Here is a 13,722-nt window from a genome sequence, read left to right as displayed (position 1 = left end):
AGGCATGCAGAACACGGTGGAGCTGGCGTCGCGTTTCTCCCCTGGTGGTGGAGGGATGGAGAAGGCTTCTAAAGAGTCGCCACGCACTCTTAGAGCTCATCTGGTTTGCAGCCTTCGAACAGGTGTCTGCCCAGTTAGCATCGGAAAGTTGTGCGGAGTATGCGGCCGCCTCTGCAGTGAGCGCCTCAATCCGAGCGCGAAGTTTCCGATTAAGTTTGTTGCGTTTCCAGCGCCTTATGAGCCCGCGGCGAGCGTGCCAAAGATGTAGGAGGTGTCGATCGATTGCAGGAGTCAAATTAAAGGTTGCAAGGGTGCGAGTGTTCGCTTGTTTCATATGGAGAGCGTATGACGCCCACGCTGCATATTCGGTCGAGGAGAGGCCGGCGGGGAATGGTTGCATTCTGAACTGAGTCCAATCGGTGAGACGGGCTTGGCCCCAGTGTTGGCGTATTTTCTGCCGCGGTGTGAACGAAATGCGGAGTAAAAAGTGATCGCTGCCTAGGGTTTCGCCTAAATTTTCCCATGTAGCATCACGGATGTGACGGGTGAGGGAGAGGTCGGGGCATGTGTCTCGCGTGACCGAGTTACCGGAACGTGTGGGTTGTGCCGGATCGGTAAGAAGCGTCAGGCTCTGCGAGGAAATGAGCTCCTTGAGCTCTCTGCCCCGGGCCTTGTCGTAGTGCTAACGCCATGAGAGCGGGGGGCATTGAAGTCCCCGAAAATCACCAGTGGTTGTCGGGCCGTTATACGCAGCGCCCGATGGAAGAGATGCGGAAACGAAGCCCTCGCAAGGCGAGGGGGACAGTACACGTTTAAGATATGTATTTATGGTTGGCCCCTCCGCTGAGACAGCACTGATATCATGCAGTAGTCGTAAGGAAGGTCCAGATAGAGGTCAGTCTGTATCGCCGTGTAAGCTTTATGCACGAGGAGGCATGTGGTGGTGCCGCCTACATAGGAGCAGTATCCAGAAAGGGATGGAGCAGGGCCAGATTCTTGGAGCGCCAAGACGGCCGGCTGAGAGACAAGTGAGCTGAGGAAAAGGGAAACAAGTGAACACTTTCGCCTGTTCCTGAAGCCTCCAGGGCTCCACTGTATGATCTCAAATTTAGACGCAATGTTTGAACAGGACGTACGATTGGTAGCCATCGTGACTGTCTTAGGTTTTATATTTGGTCCTCCATGTCCCGCTCGGAATCCTCAGAGGCAGGGAGGGGCACGCAGGCCGGATTGTCAGACGGCGGGGTGGTGGTAGCCACCTTACGACGACGCCGTGGAGATGTACCTCACTGCTCACCGAGCAGGAGCGGGAACGCGATGCCTTGGGTTGAAACAGGGTGATTGCACAGGCTTGAATAGCCTGGGTAACCTCTACTACTATGCGTTCGACCGAGAAGCTGGTGAGGAGGTGATTAATCGAAGCTTCGACGCGCGTGAGGCATTCCTCTACGTGCGGGGTGCGCTCTTCGCTAGGGAGAGTTTGGTTAGCGGGCAAGAGAACCTGAGGTGCCCCTGGAGTCTCAAGAGCTTCTGGAGTAGATGAGGCACCGGGTCTGAGTGCTGGAGTACACATGGCTGCTTGAACCGGCGGTTTAATGGGAGTGGACTTAGTGGGAGGACAGCGCTTGGACGTAGCTGGCGTAGCCGCCTGGACAGAGGAGGCAATACCGGATGGCCTTGCCGTACACTGTTGTGGTTGAAGTTGCTTATTTAAGAGTTCGAGTTGTTTAGTTAAAAGATTGATTGATTGATTGATCGATATGTGGGGTTTAACGTCCCAAAACCACTATATGATTATGAGAGACGCCGTAGTGGAGGGCTCCGGAAATTTAGACCACCTGGGGTTCTTTAACGTGTTTAGTTAAAAGAGAATTTTGCTTTTGAAGTGCCGCAACTTGCTGGCGAAGGGCCGCAAGTTCGGGAGAAGGAGGATCAACAGAAGGGGGTGAGAGAGGCTTCGAAGCAGCTTTCCCAGGCCAACTGCTCACCTGAAGTACCGCCGCTGGTGCTTCGAGCGGTGGGAATGTTTGAGTGTCGGCGTGGAGTGGTGGAGCCGAATGATGCAGGTTGGTGCTGCTGTCTGGCTGTGACGAACATGAGGTGGTCCCTCGAGGAGATTTTGAGGGCTGCTTGCGTTTCCGATATTTTCGATATTTTGCCGTGCAGCCACTGGTCCCAGTCTCATGGGCGCCGTGGCAGAGGAGGCACTTGGGGTGGCAGTCGTGGGCATTGAGACCTGCAGGTGCGGGGGTTCGACATTTGGCACACTGGGTTGGAGCGGGGTGAGGACACTGAGGTGGTCGATGACCGATGGTACCGCACTTGGTGCAAACAGGGACCGTTTTCTTGTAGGCGCGGATATACGTCGCCACGAAGTGGTAGAAGAGAAAGCGGGGTAACTTCGTGCACTCGAAAGTCACCACTGCCGCTGCGGAATCTCCCAGTTTGCGGACCGCGAGGATAGTACCTCGTGGCCAATGGAGTTCTGACTTTATCTTCTCCGGGCTTTCAGCAGGGTTTATGTTGATGACGCCCTTGCATGTATCCCCTGGTGCCTTGGCGTGGCCCCGAACGGGCAGCTGCTGATCCCCCACTTGCAGCTGGAAGTCCCCAAGGAGTCGCTGTGCCATAGGCAAAATGGTGGTGCTACAGACCAAGATGTTTTGTTCCCAGATCGGCCACACTTGAATTTGCGTGGTAGTCTGGTCGCTGAGGTAGCTGCGGAAGGCGCCGCCTACGCGATCGGCCGGGACGATTGTGCGTAGCTCGCAGGGAACGCGAGGTCTCACTACTACGATGTAGTCGTCGCGAGAGAGGCGAGGAGTTTGACGCGGACGCCACTTGCGTTGATTCGCTGACTGCGAGGACGGAACAGAGGTATGCACACCTCCGGAGGGATGGCGCGCCGGCGTTCCTTGCAAGGCTGGGGAATGGTGACCCGCTGGGGCGTCTCGTTGTTGTTGAGACGCAGACTTCGATTTCGTTTGCTTGCGTTGCCACAGTCTCACCATGTCGTCGAGGTATTCGTCTTCTGATGGCATAGTCTTTACGGAGGATGAAATCTCTATGGACAGCATTTGGCTTGAGGTAGGATCATAGCCCGTAACCACGTTAGCGGCCGCCATCGCCGGGCTGAGAGCCCTTAGCGAGGCGGCGTTGTAGCCGGGAGTGAAGGACATCCCTCAAGTTGTCAAAACTGGACCCACCTGGACAAAAGTGTTGTCTAGGCGAAGCGGAGAACATGGCGGTGACGATAAATCCAAGTTTCAGGGGTACGAAGGTGGATGTCCGCAGAAATAGCAGAAAATCTACGGAGGCGATGTGGAGTGCGTCCGTCGCCATCGAGCACTCGCAGGGCCCCCCTCGAGGGTGAGTCGACATCATTAGAGCACAACAGCTGCGACGTGTTTCATTTCGCTAACACCGCACTTTACACTGGCCGTTCATTTGAAGGTTGCCTTCGACATTTCACGATTCATTGTCAGCTTCAAAAACTTACTTTAGAGGTTGCGATATGAGCATTTTGTGGGTGCACGCTAGCCAATGAGTACTGCAAAAAGAAGGCGCATAGTGAAACCGGTTTGGTAATATACAGTGCTACAAAAAACCAACTATGACGCCAGTACAACAAAATTTCCTGTTTTCTATCAGCATGAAACGGGCTCAAGCTGTTTTCTGGAAAGAAATCTCCAGTCGGTCTGGGGGCACTTTAGTCCTTTGAGGAGGCTTCTTTAGGTTAGCAGTGAAAATACCATCGGCTCCTCCCGTAAACACCGTTACTGTTGCTCTTCGTCTGTTTTGTTCAAACTGTTCTCTTCATGGCGAGTAGTTCATGCACATGAAGGATTTTCCCATGGAATACTTTGGTCCCATTTCGAACACGATGGTAAGCTACGGCGAGACAACTACATCCCCAATTTTTACGAGGTCATTTTGAACTTGCTGCCTCTTTTCAGGACGCTTCGCCAAATGTGACAAAGTGTCGTGCCAAAGGAACCCGATGCGCGTCGCTGCCTGTTGCTGCCATGAATACCGAACATTCAGTCCTACCACCTCCTCATTTCTAATAAAGCACGTGACACGAAGCACATAAACTTTAGGGCAACCTCGTCTGTCTTCCACAAACGAGAAGCTTCGCGAACACTCACGCGTGGTTTACCTGCGCCAAATAATGGTCAAAGTACGGGCGTGTTTAAACCAAGCACATCAATATCATAGCCAAGTGTGTTACTTGATTGATTTACTCATACTTATATGATGTAGACATCAAATAGGTTTATTGCACGGTTGTTTTTGTTTACTTTATGCAGGTGTGCAGTTTAGATTCCGGCGTTTTGAGGCGTAACGGACGAGGTCAATAAAACTGATCGGCCATATGGAGCTTTCGGAAAAAAATGCAATCCCGTGCAGTCCCAAAACATTTGGCACCGCTCTATAGTTCAAGGCTAAGATTTTGCAGCTTTCTTGTCGTAAGAAGCTCTGGAATCAGCGCCAACACATTAAGTCTTAGCAGCGTATGGACCTCCTACTTTCATCAGAATAACTCTAAGAAATTGCACAAAGGTGCCATTTCTCTGACACTTTTTATCTCTGACATTTTCTGACATGAATCTCTGACATTTTTTATCTTTGACATTTTCTGACATGAATCTCTGACATTTTTTATCATCATCATCAGCAAAAGCGTCAACAAAGTAACAAAAATAGCTCCGGTTTTATGTCCTGGAACCACCATACGATAATTAGAGACACCATTGTGAAAGTCTCCGGATATTTGGCCGCGTGGCCTTTTTTATCGTGCAACAAAAACGCGAAGTACACAGAGTTCTACCATTTCGCCTCCTTCAAAGTGCAACCGACTCTGCCGGGATCAAACCCACAACCTCTGGGTTAGACATCGAGCACCGTAGCCACTGTTCCACTGAGGCGGACAGGGTGTGACAGGAGGGAACAGCTGCGTTGGTTCGCAAGCTGCTTTACGGACGCTTAGTTTCGCAGAAGTAAAAAGTATGGAGCAGAACTTACACAGACACTTAAAAACCAACAATTTTACCGTACTAGCAAACTAATTTTACAATCTGGAAACACCACTCTTACCACTAGACGACGCTTGGTAAGCGAGTGAACACGAAAAAAAGGAGGGTAGAAGAGGCCCCTTTATGATTCCCACACTTAGCACCTTAACACAGAAACTTGTAGCCACGTTCACAAGAATTTACGTCGTTCCTAATTGATAAAATAGAAGTATATTGTCCTCTGTGGGTGCCATCTATCTAACGTACGAAGTTACAGGATATTTCATTGAAATATTGTCACGTAAACGCGTAAACTACGATTTGAATTTTGTGACGTCACGTGCACAAACTTCGGTGCGAAATTTTCAAATGAAACTTGAACCTAGGTTTTAGTTCTAGTGAAGAAGGTATGAATATCGAACTTACGTCATTAGAGTTCTTATATCGCACTTAACTTCTCTAAACTATGTCATTGTTTAACTGAAGTGCCCCTCTAACGATATGATTGCCGTAGGAATTGAAACTTTGACAGCGCAAATGTTGAGCTCATAGTCACTCGTTTTCTTACGACACGGTTGAGGCATGCATAGAGAATGAAAGCAGGCTAGCAGTTCAGACACCGGCGCATGCGAGGCCCGATCACGCTACAACTACTTTCTGTTAAAAATCTCAAGACTCCTTCAACTATTTATTTATTGTCACATACAAGATATACTTCGCAATAAGACAAAAAAAGGCAGTACTGTTGTTTCTTACAAGCAGACGGTAAAAAAAGAACAAAGAGAATACGAAACACCAGTTTTTAACTTTTGTAGAACTTTTGCCTTTAGCAGCACTTATTTCTTGCTCAGATCACTGGAGCAAATAAAAGGGGTTCTTTGAATCACACTACCTTTCTATAGCATCATATAGTGAAAAGTGACATTTTCTTTTTAGATGGAACTACAGCGACGCATATGTCACTGGAACAGAGAAAGGAAGGTACCGGTATTGTTTGGGACCAAACCGGGTAAGCATTGCGCCGTTTTTAATTAGGGCAAATTTCTGCTCTCGTCACAGTGTGCATATATTGAGCCCACACACTACTATTCGTATCAACGTTTTGAATGCCTAAGCATGGCTAGAAGATTGCTTGAGAACGTGGCAGTAAAATGATGGACGAGAGTGAACGCTTCATTAGGTTTGAAGTTTCGTGGACTTTTTATAAAGGGTAAGCATAATTATCACAAATCTTGTACATTGCCACGTAAGTTGTTTTAGTAAATTAGGAATACCCTCTAAAAAGTAACACAACGCACTTCAGAGGGACAGACGTGAAACTGGTACTCTTCATACTTTTGTTATTTTAAAAGCAAACTCCACGAATTTTGCAAGATGCTTCAACGAAGATTTCATTAAGTGTTTCATACCTTAGAGAAAAAACCCCCTACGATTGTAAAAGTTATTCCTGAATCAGTAAAATACCTTTGAAACGTCCAATGTTTGTTGGTGGGTTCTGAAAGGTCCACCACCGAAAGGCCCAAATAGGGTACTACGGGCTCCTCCTCTTCCGAGAGGGACGGACAGGCTTAGCCTGCGAGTGACCGCATGCACGAGTGACGCTTTCCCGGAGGTAGCTAGTTAAAGAGGTCGACAACGTTTGCAGAGAGACTCTAATGCAGTTTTTTCTGTGAGGCGCTTGAGTATAGTGGCACCGTACACTGACTAGAGGGAGCTGCGCTGCTGGCACTTGCCCATTATAAATTCGCTGACGTTGGCCGAGACCTCACAACACAGCCAGATTTGGAATGCTGCCTGGCCGCTACCATGACAAGAAAATCGACGTACGACGCGAACCAAGGAGCGGAACGACTCCAGCCATTGCCGCCTGTTGACGAACACCTTACACCAGAGACCAAAGTCTACGTGAAAGGCCGTCGTGTGCTTTCAGAAGGAAGTGCCCCGGCGGCTGCGGAAGACACATGAGTCTAAAAAACTGTAAGTGGTGCCTGCGACGATCAGCGTGGCATATAATCGTACAGCACGCTATGAGCGTATCATGTAAATGTATTCGACATGACATGCATATTGTCAGGGGTCGTCACGTGATTGAATGGAGCAGACTCCACGTTGAAGAGGAAACTTTTTATTCGGGCCTAATTTGCAGCTACGCAAAAGAAAAATAAGACTCTGGTACTGATAGTGAAGAACAGAGCGTAGGCCATCGATCAACTGACAAGCGGCGAAGCGTGTCGGCATTTATACACTTGGAATCGAACATTCTAGCGTTATTGCTAGCGGTGACGTAGGCTCCAGAATAATCTAAGTAGTTGACGAAGTGAGAGTAACCTTTAAAAAACGATCTACTACAGGCTTGAATCTTCTCTAACACCGTAGGTGCGGTTTGCGCTGAACATAGTATAACGAGCTGATATAAAAACTTGCGGGACGGAACGTGAAATTGCCTCCCCCCCCCCCTCCTTGAAAAAGGCATCGTCCCGATGCTTCACCATAGTATGAAAGTACGAAAAATAATGCAATAAATAACAAGCAATAAATTACGAAAGAGCAACAATAACAAGAACACCAAGAAAAAACACTGTTTCAGTTGTTAACACGCATGAAACGGTTGGAGGCGTGCGATATGGACGACTTCGGGTCGCGATCGGCGTCGTTGAGAGTTCGTGACGCCGTCGAAGACAACCTCAATATCGAGTGGGCCGAGACGTTGAATTACCCTGTATGGTCCAAAATACCATCGCAGAAGTTTTTCACTCAGTGCTCGTCAGCGTATCGGCGTTCATAGCCAAACACGTTCACCGGGCTGGTATTCCACGAAGCTTCGTCGAACATTGTAAGGGCGGCAATCCGTCGTTTGTTGGCTCTTCATACGGAGGCGGGTGAGTTGTCGGGCTTCTTCGGCGCGCTGAATTTACTCGCTCACATTGAGGTTTTCTTCCTCGGTGACGTTGGTTACATGGCGTCGAGCGTTGTTGCTGGGGTCCTTCCGTAGTTACTCGCTCACATCGAGGTTTTCTTCTTCGGTGACGTTGGTTACATGGCGTCGAGCGTTGTTGCTGGGGTCCTTCCGTAGACCTACTTGTACGGCGTCATCTGCGTCGTTTTTTGTATGAGAGTGTTGTATCTGAACGTCACGTATTAAAAGATGGCATCCCACAATTTGTCGTTGCCGCCAACGTACATGGCCAGCTGGTCGGCGATATTCTTGTTTAGCTGCTCGGTGACGCTATTAGTCTGTGGGTGGTATGCTGTCGTACGGCGGTGGCTTGTCTCACTGCATGTCAAAATCGCTTGGGTTAGCTCAGCAGTAAATGCCGTATGTTTGTCGCTGATGAGCACCTGCAGAGCACCGTGACGCAAGGCGATGTTTTCGAGGAAAAACATGGCTACCTCAGATGCACTACTTTTCGGCAGAGCTTTTGTCTCGGCGTAGCGGGTAAGGTAGTCGGTAGCTGCGACGATTTATTTCTTTTCCGAAATCAAACTCATTTGTTGAAACGGTCAGCGAAGTGGTTCGATCGGCTGAAGAAAGCCTGCTGGCCTTGTCGGCGGTGTCTCGCGCCAGTGACCGTATCGGCATATCCTTACGTTACGAGTGACATCTGTGGTAAGGCGTGGCCAGTTGTACCTTTCTTGTATCCTCGCGAACGAGCGCGAAACTCCAAGGTGTCGTGCCGTCGGGTCGTCACGTAGAACCTCAAATACTTCTGCTCTCACTGCTAAAAGAACCACGAGGAGGTGGTCGGCTCGAAGGGGCGAGAAGTTTATCTTAAAGAGAACTCCGTTTCGCAAGAATAAATGACTCCAGTCCTTTGAAAACAATTGAAAAAGTTGTGCTGTTACGCGTGAGGTATTCCACACGGATTCTTAATTCCAGGTCAGCTCACTGTTGCTCGGCGAAGTCGTCAGCAGTTATTGTTCCTAAGAATCTGTCCTAAACAAGACAGTCGGCCAGCAGTGGTTCGACGGGGACACAAGACAAGCAGTCGGTGTCGAAGTGTTTTCTTTCAAACTTGTTAACAACAGCCAGGTTGAATTTTTGAAGTCTGAGGCTCCACCGTGCGAGCCAACCCGAAAGATCTTTCTAGTCAGCTGGCCAACACAAGGCGTGGTGTTCGCTGACAACTTTGAAAGACCAGCCGTAGAGTTGGGGCCGAAACTTTGACGCTTCCCATATGATGGCAAGGCACTCCTTTCCTGCTGTGGAATAGTTGGCTTCGGCCTTGAATAGCGACCGGCTAGCATTACTGATAACCATTTCCACGCCGTCAGTCTACTGCACAAGGACAGCGCCGAGACCTGCACTGCTTGCGTCGGTGTACTTCCGTTTCGGCATGCTCATCTAAATAAAGGCGCAAGTATCCGTGGTGTTTGGGGGTGTCGTTTAATTTCTTTAAATGCTTACTCTAGTGCCACTTCCCCCCTGAATTCTACGTTGTTTTTCGTGAGGTGAGCTAGCGGCTCGGGGATGTGTGAAAAAAGTTTGACGAAACGCCTGTAATAGGCGCACAATCCGAAGAATCAGCCTACAGTCTTCTTGTCAGTTGGCTGCGGCAAATCAGCAATGGCGGCGTTTTCCGCGAGACCAGACAGACCCCTGAGTGGCTAATCACGGGTCCCAGAAACAACAGCTCCTCGTACGCAAAGTGGTACTTTTCTGGCTTCAGGGTTAGTCCAGAGGTGTCGATAGCTTGAAGTACAGCTTAAAGGCTTCGGAGATGCTCATGGAAGCTCAAAGATGCTCACGAGGAGCTCAAGGATGCTCAAGGAAGCTGACGACAACGTCACTCAAGTGCACGAGGCAAGCCTCATTTCAATCCAGCCAACGTGGTGCTCATAACGCGCTGAAACGCCGCAGGCGCTGGCATGGCCTTAAACTCTAAGAGGTCATCTGGAATGATAATGGCCGCGTTTTCTTGATCTTCCTCGTCAATCTTAATTTGCCAATAGCCACTTGAGAGGTCTATCAAAGAGAAGTATTTTGCGCTGTGAAGTAGGTCTAGAGCGTCGTCTTTACGAGAAAGCGGACACGCTCTTCTTTGTAATTTTGTTCTGGCAGCGGTATTCGACGCAAACAACGTAGGGCCCCGTCCTTCTTTATGACTACTACCACGTTTGAGAACCACAGACTCTTGGACGGGGAAATGATGTCGCGCAGCACTTCGTCGACTTGTTTTTCCACGGCATGGTGTTCCCGCTCTGAGACTTGGTAGGGGCTTTGTCGAACTGCTCGGGCACTTTCTGCCGTTATGATGCGATGTTTCGCGACTGGGGTTTGTCGAATCTCGATGATGACAAGAAGCAGTTTTTTAACTGCCAGAGCAGGGACTTAAGCTAGCCTTGCTTTCAGTTCGAATGACTGAGGCTGACGTTGTATTTGCTTCGGGACCTCGATTCGTCGATGCAGCGTCGGCAGCATCGAAAAGGACGAACGAATTGCTGGCCTCCACGAATTCGTCGATGTAGGCGATCATCGTACCATGGTTTAGGTGCCTGTATTCGTGACTAAAGTTTGTCAGCTCAACCTCTGCTTTGCCACTACGCAGCTCAGTTATGCCTCTTGCAACGCAAATCTGACGGTTTAGAAGAAGGTGATAATAACCTTTGACGATGAATTCAAAGTTTTCGGTTTTTTCGGTTCCGACAAAAATGACGACGCTTGAGAAAGACGACACGGTGACCTGCTATTCCAGCACATACAATGCGTGATTCCTAGGCGTTGTAGGGGTCGGCAGCGTGTTTTCTGAGGTTAGTGTGATTGACTCCGGCCCCAGGTCGATGACAGCGATGTGTTGACTCAGAAAGTGCATCCAAAGTATAACATCCCTTGAGAAATTTTGTAAGATTGCAAGCTCGCAGGTTAAGTCTGGTTATTATGGCGATTCTTGCTGTGCAGACTATAGTCGGCGTTATTAGGTGACCTCCAGCCGTCCGAGTTTCAGGGCCTTACCATGCAGTACTCACTTTTTTCAACTTCGTCGAGATTGGCTCACTGACGACGAAATAGTCGGCTCCAGCATTCTCGAGGAGTGACGAAGTGGCAATCGAATATTACGTCGAGGTAGCTGGTTCGTCGTCGTCGAGGTCGCGATGTCGCATTTGTGAGGAGTTGATACTTTTTCGATTGCATTACCTAATTACATCGAACGCTTCAACTAACTGTATTTTTAATGCCCAAACCCGTTTTCAGAGAGCAATAGGAACAAGAAAATAGACAGAATAGGTGCATACACCCATACCTTATTACACACACTAAGTTCACGTTGCTCTACCACTTGCCACTTAGAAATGGAGGATTGAAGGATAATAAATGCTTATTCAACTATTGGTTGCAGGACACTGTATGAATAACGTAATGCGTTCAATGCTGCACTGTCTATCGAGTGTGTGGTTTCTTGGCTTCTAAAAGCCTGTTTAGTGAGTCGCGCAAACCGCATTCGGTTTGACAGCGTGTCGTGTTAACGCTGAATTCACCCAAACAGTACGCGAGGGGCTGTGGCACGCATACGCGTGTCGGTTCGGGTTTTCTTGTGCAGAAAAAGCATTGGAATCCTTTTTTCATGGCATTTGTCCTGGTTACCTCAAGTTCGGTCATGTGTTTCCCAGTGGTTATATAGCCATATGGCGACCTTTTGGTAAAATCGGCATTGTGGTGACTATTCGGCAGAAAGGGCAATGAAAAAAGTGCGCCACCTGAAGAAGAAATATTGGGAAGGCGCAGTGCAGTAGGCAGAAAAGCACCTGTTTTGTAAATTTCATCATTAACGGCATTTGTGGCCTTAGGAATGTGGTATATAGCTACTTCTCAGCTGCGGTGCACTCTACACAAAATAGACAGGCCATATTGTTATTGAAACGCTTACTCAGCATAAAAGTCTTCTCTCCAACGGTGGCCTGTGGTCATGGTATCGAATCCCTGCCGTAGTTGCCGCATTTCTTTGGAAGGGAAATGCTCTCTAGCCCGATGTATTTGTATAGAAATATGTTCATGAAGAACGATGTATTTGTATAGAAATATGTTGATGAAGTCCGAACTGCCAGAGCCCGAAAGACACGGAGACAAAAAGGACACGAAAGACACGTGTCTTTCTTGTCTCTGTGTCGTCGTTTTGTTCTCGCGGTATAACTATCGTCATGCCATACCCACTTACCTAAGCTGCCACACTTCTAAATGCTGCAACCATTGACCATGGTTCCCAACGTGTTAGTGTGCTGAATTTGAAATGTTAGATGGTAATAGTTTTATTTTATTATTATTTTAATGGTAAAAGCGAATAAACGCTTATTATTATTATTATTATTATTATTATTATTATATTGTTATTATTATTATTATTATAAACCAAATCTTTTGAGACCACCATTTCATAGATCCAAAAAAGGAAGAAAATCATACTGGAGTTAGCTTTCGGTGAAATCATAATAGAAAAAAAATATGAAATTGCAAATCGCTTCTGCAGAATATAGCAAGGTGGCGGAAAGGTTAAAACAATAGAAATGTGATCTCTGGGATTCTAAACAAAAGTTTTTGTTGCTTCGTGCTACAAAAGTATGGTTGTGAATTTCTATTCCTACAGAAAGAAAATGCCAAAACATGACACTATCCTTGAAGGGTGACATTACCTTTCCTTAAAGTTCACAGAGAAATCTTTTACGTTCCATTTTTCCACTACAGCAAATATTGCTATGGTTCACTTTTTTTACCGACACTATGAACAACCGTGTTGCCCCGTTCTTTTTTTACGTTTTGTCTTTAAGCCTCAGTTTGTTCAAAGTACTAGGTGGCTGCTTTTCAGCATTTATTCTCATACTCATTAAGACAAGAAGATATCAGTACGAATCAGACAGAAACAACAGCATCTTATACTATAATCAACATCTGCAGGAACGATCAGAGTAGGATATATTTGGTAAGGCTTAGTACAGGTAGCCACTGGCCAGAGTTTTTCACTTTCAAACGTCAGTTACTAACTTTTGATTCAGCCGCTGCACTTGAATACACAAATGTAAGCACGTTTTCGGAAATAAATACGCAAACACAAAAGTGAATGTTTGAGTCGCATGGTTGGCCACAGAACCTGGACCATAGAGAAAGCCAGGTGGTGGGTTCGCCAAATAAATTATTGCAGTCACAAAGAGACTAAACAATAGAAAGATAATTAGATCAGCAGTACTTCGTCTGCACATTTATATGGACAGTTATAACATATGCCAGGGATTTATTTCCTTGAAATGTGTCAGTGAACACTTTGTAAAATTAAATAACGGTATGTGGCATACACTTATACCTAACGTAAGTTGTTGTCATAAGTAAACTTCTACCCGTGCTGTTTTGCATAATAAGGCCTCTCAACAGGGGATTGTCAACCAGGTGTTTTTTACTTCTATTTCAATAACGCCTTTCTGCTTAGCAATTTCAATATCACCTTTTACTCCTCGTTTAGACGAGAAAAAGCGACGAAAGCAGCAAACGAACGAAATTAACAGTGACAAGAGCAAGCTCAAACCGACCAAGTGGGTACCCAGTGTGGTCAACGAATAATACGGACAAGTGGGGCAGACTCCAAGGGAAATATGTATTCATCAACGTAAGTACTCTACTGTCTTCAATTTTTCGCCTAATGTGCAAATTCACGTGTGAACGACGCTATTCTCATTTTAAAGTAACCTTTTACTAGTCTAGTCAATACATACAAAGTTGGTTAGG

At 47.3% G+C, this 13,722-nt stretch overlaps 1 protein-coding gene across 1 annotated transcript in view; it reads left to right on the top strand.

Moving 5' to 3' along the window:
• LOC142803422 (uncharacterized) overlaps positions 1 to 13,722 on the top strand; it is a 94,524-nt gene that overhangs the window by 55,484 nt on the left and 25,318 nt on the right. Inside the window, exons 2-3 of the mRNA XM_075888542.1 lie at positions 5,952 to 6,024; positions 13,460 to 13,603. Of these exons, the coding sequence (XP_075744657.1) occupies positions 5,952 to 6,024; positions 13,460 to 13,603 (217 nt within the window). The remainder of the gene's footprint in view (positions 1 to 5,951; positions 6,025 to 13,459; positions 13,604 to 13,722) is intronic.

This window comes from Rhipicephalus microplus, chromosome 3 (genome assembly GCF_043290135.1).
Source record: "Rhipicephalus microplus isolate Deutch F79 chromosome 3, USDA_Rmic, whole genome shotgun sequence".
Taxonomy (NCBI): domain Eukaryota; kingdom Metazoa; phylum Arthropoda; class Arachnida; order Ixodida; family Ixodidae; genus Rhipicephalus; species Rhipicephalus microplus.
Note: the sequence above shows the minus strand (reverse complement) of the source record. Positions and strands in the feature narration are given on the sequence as shown.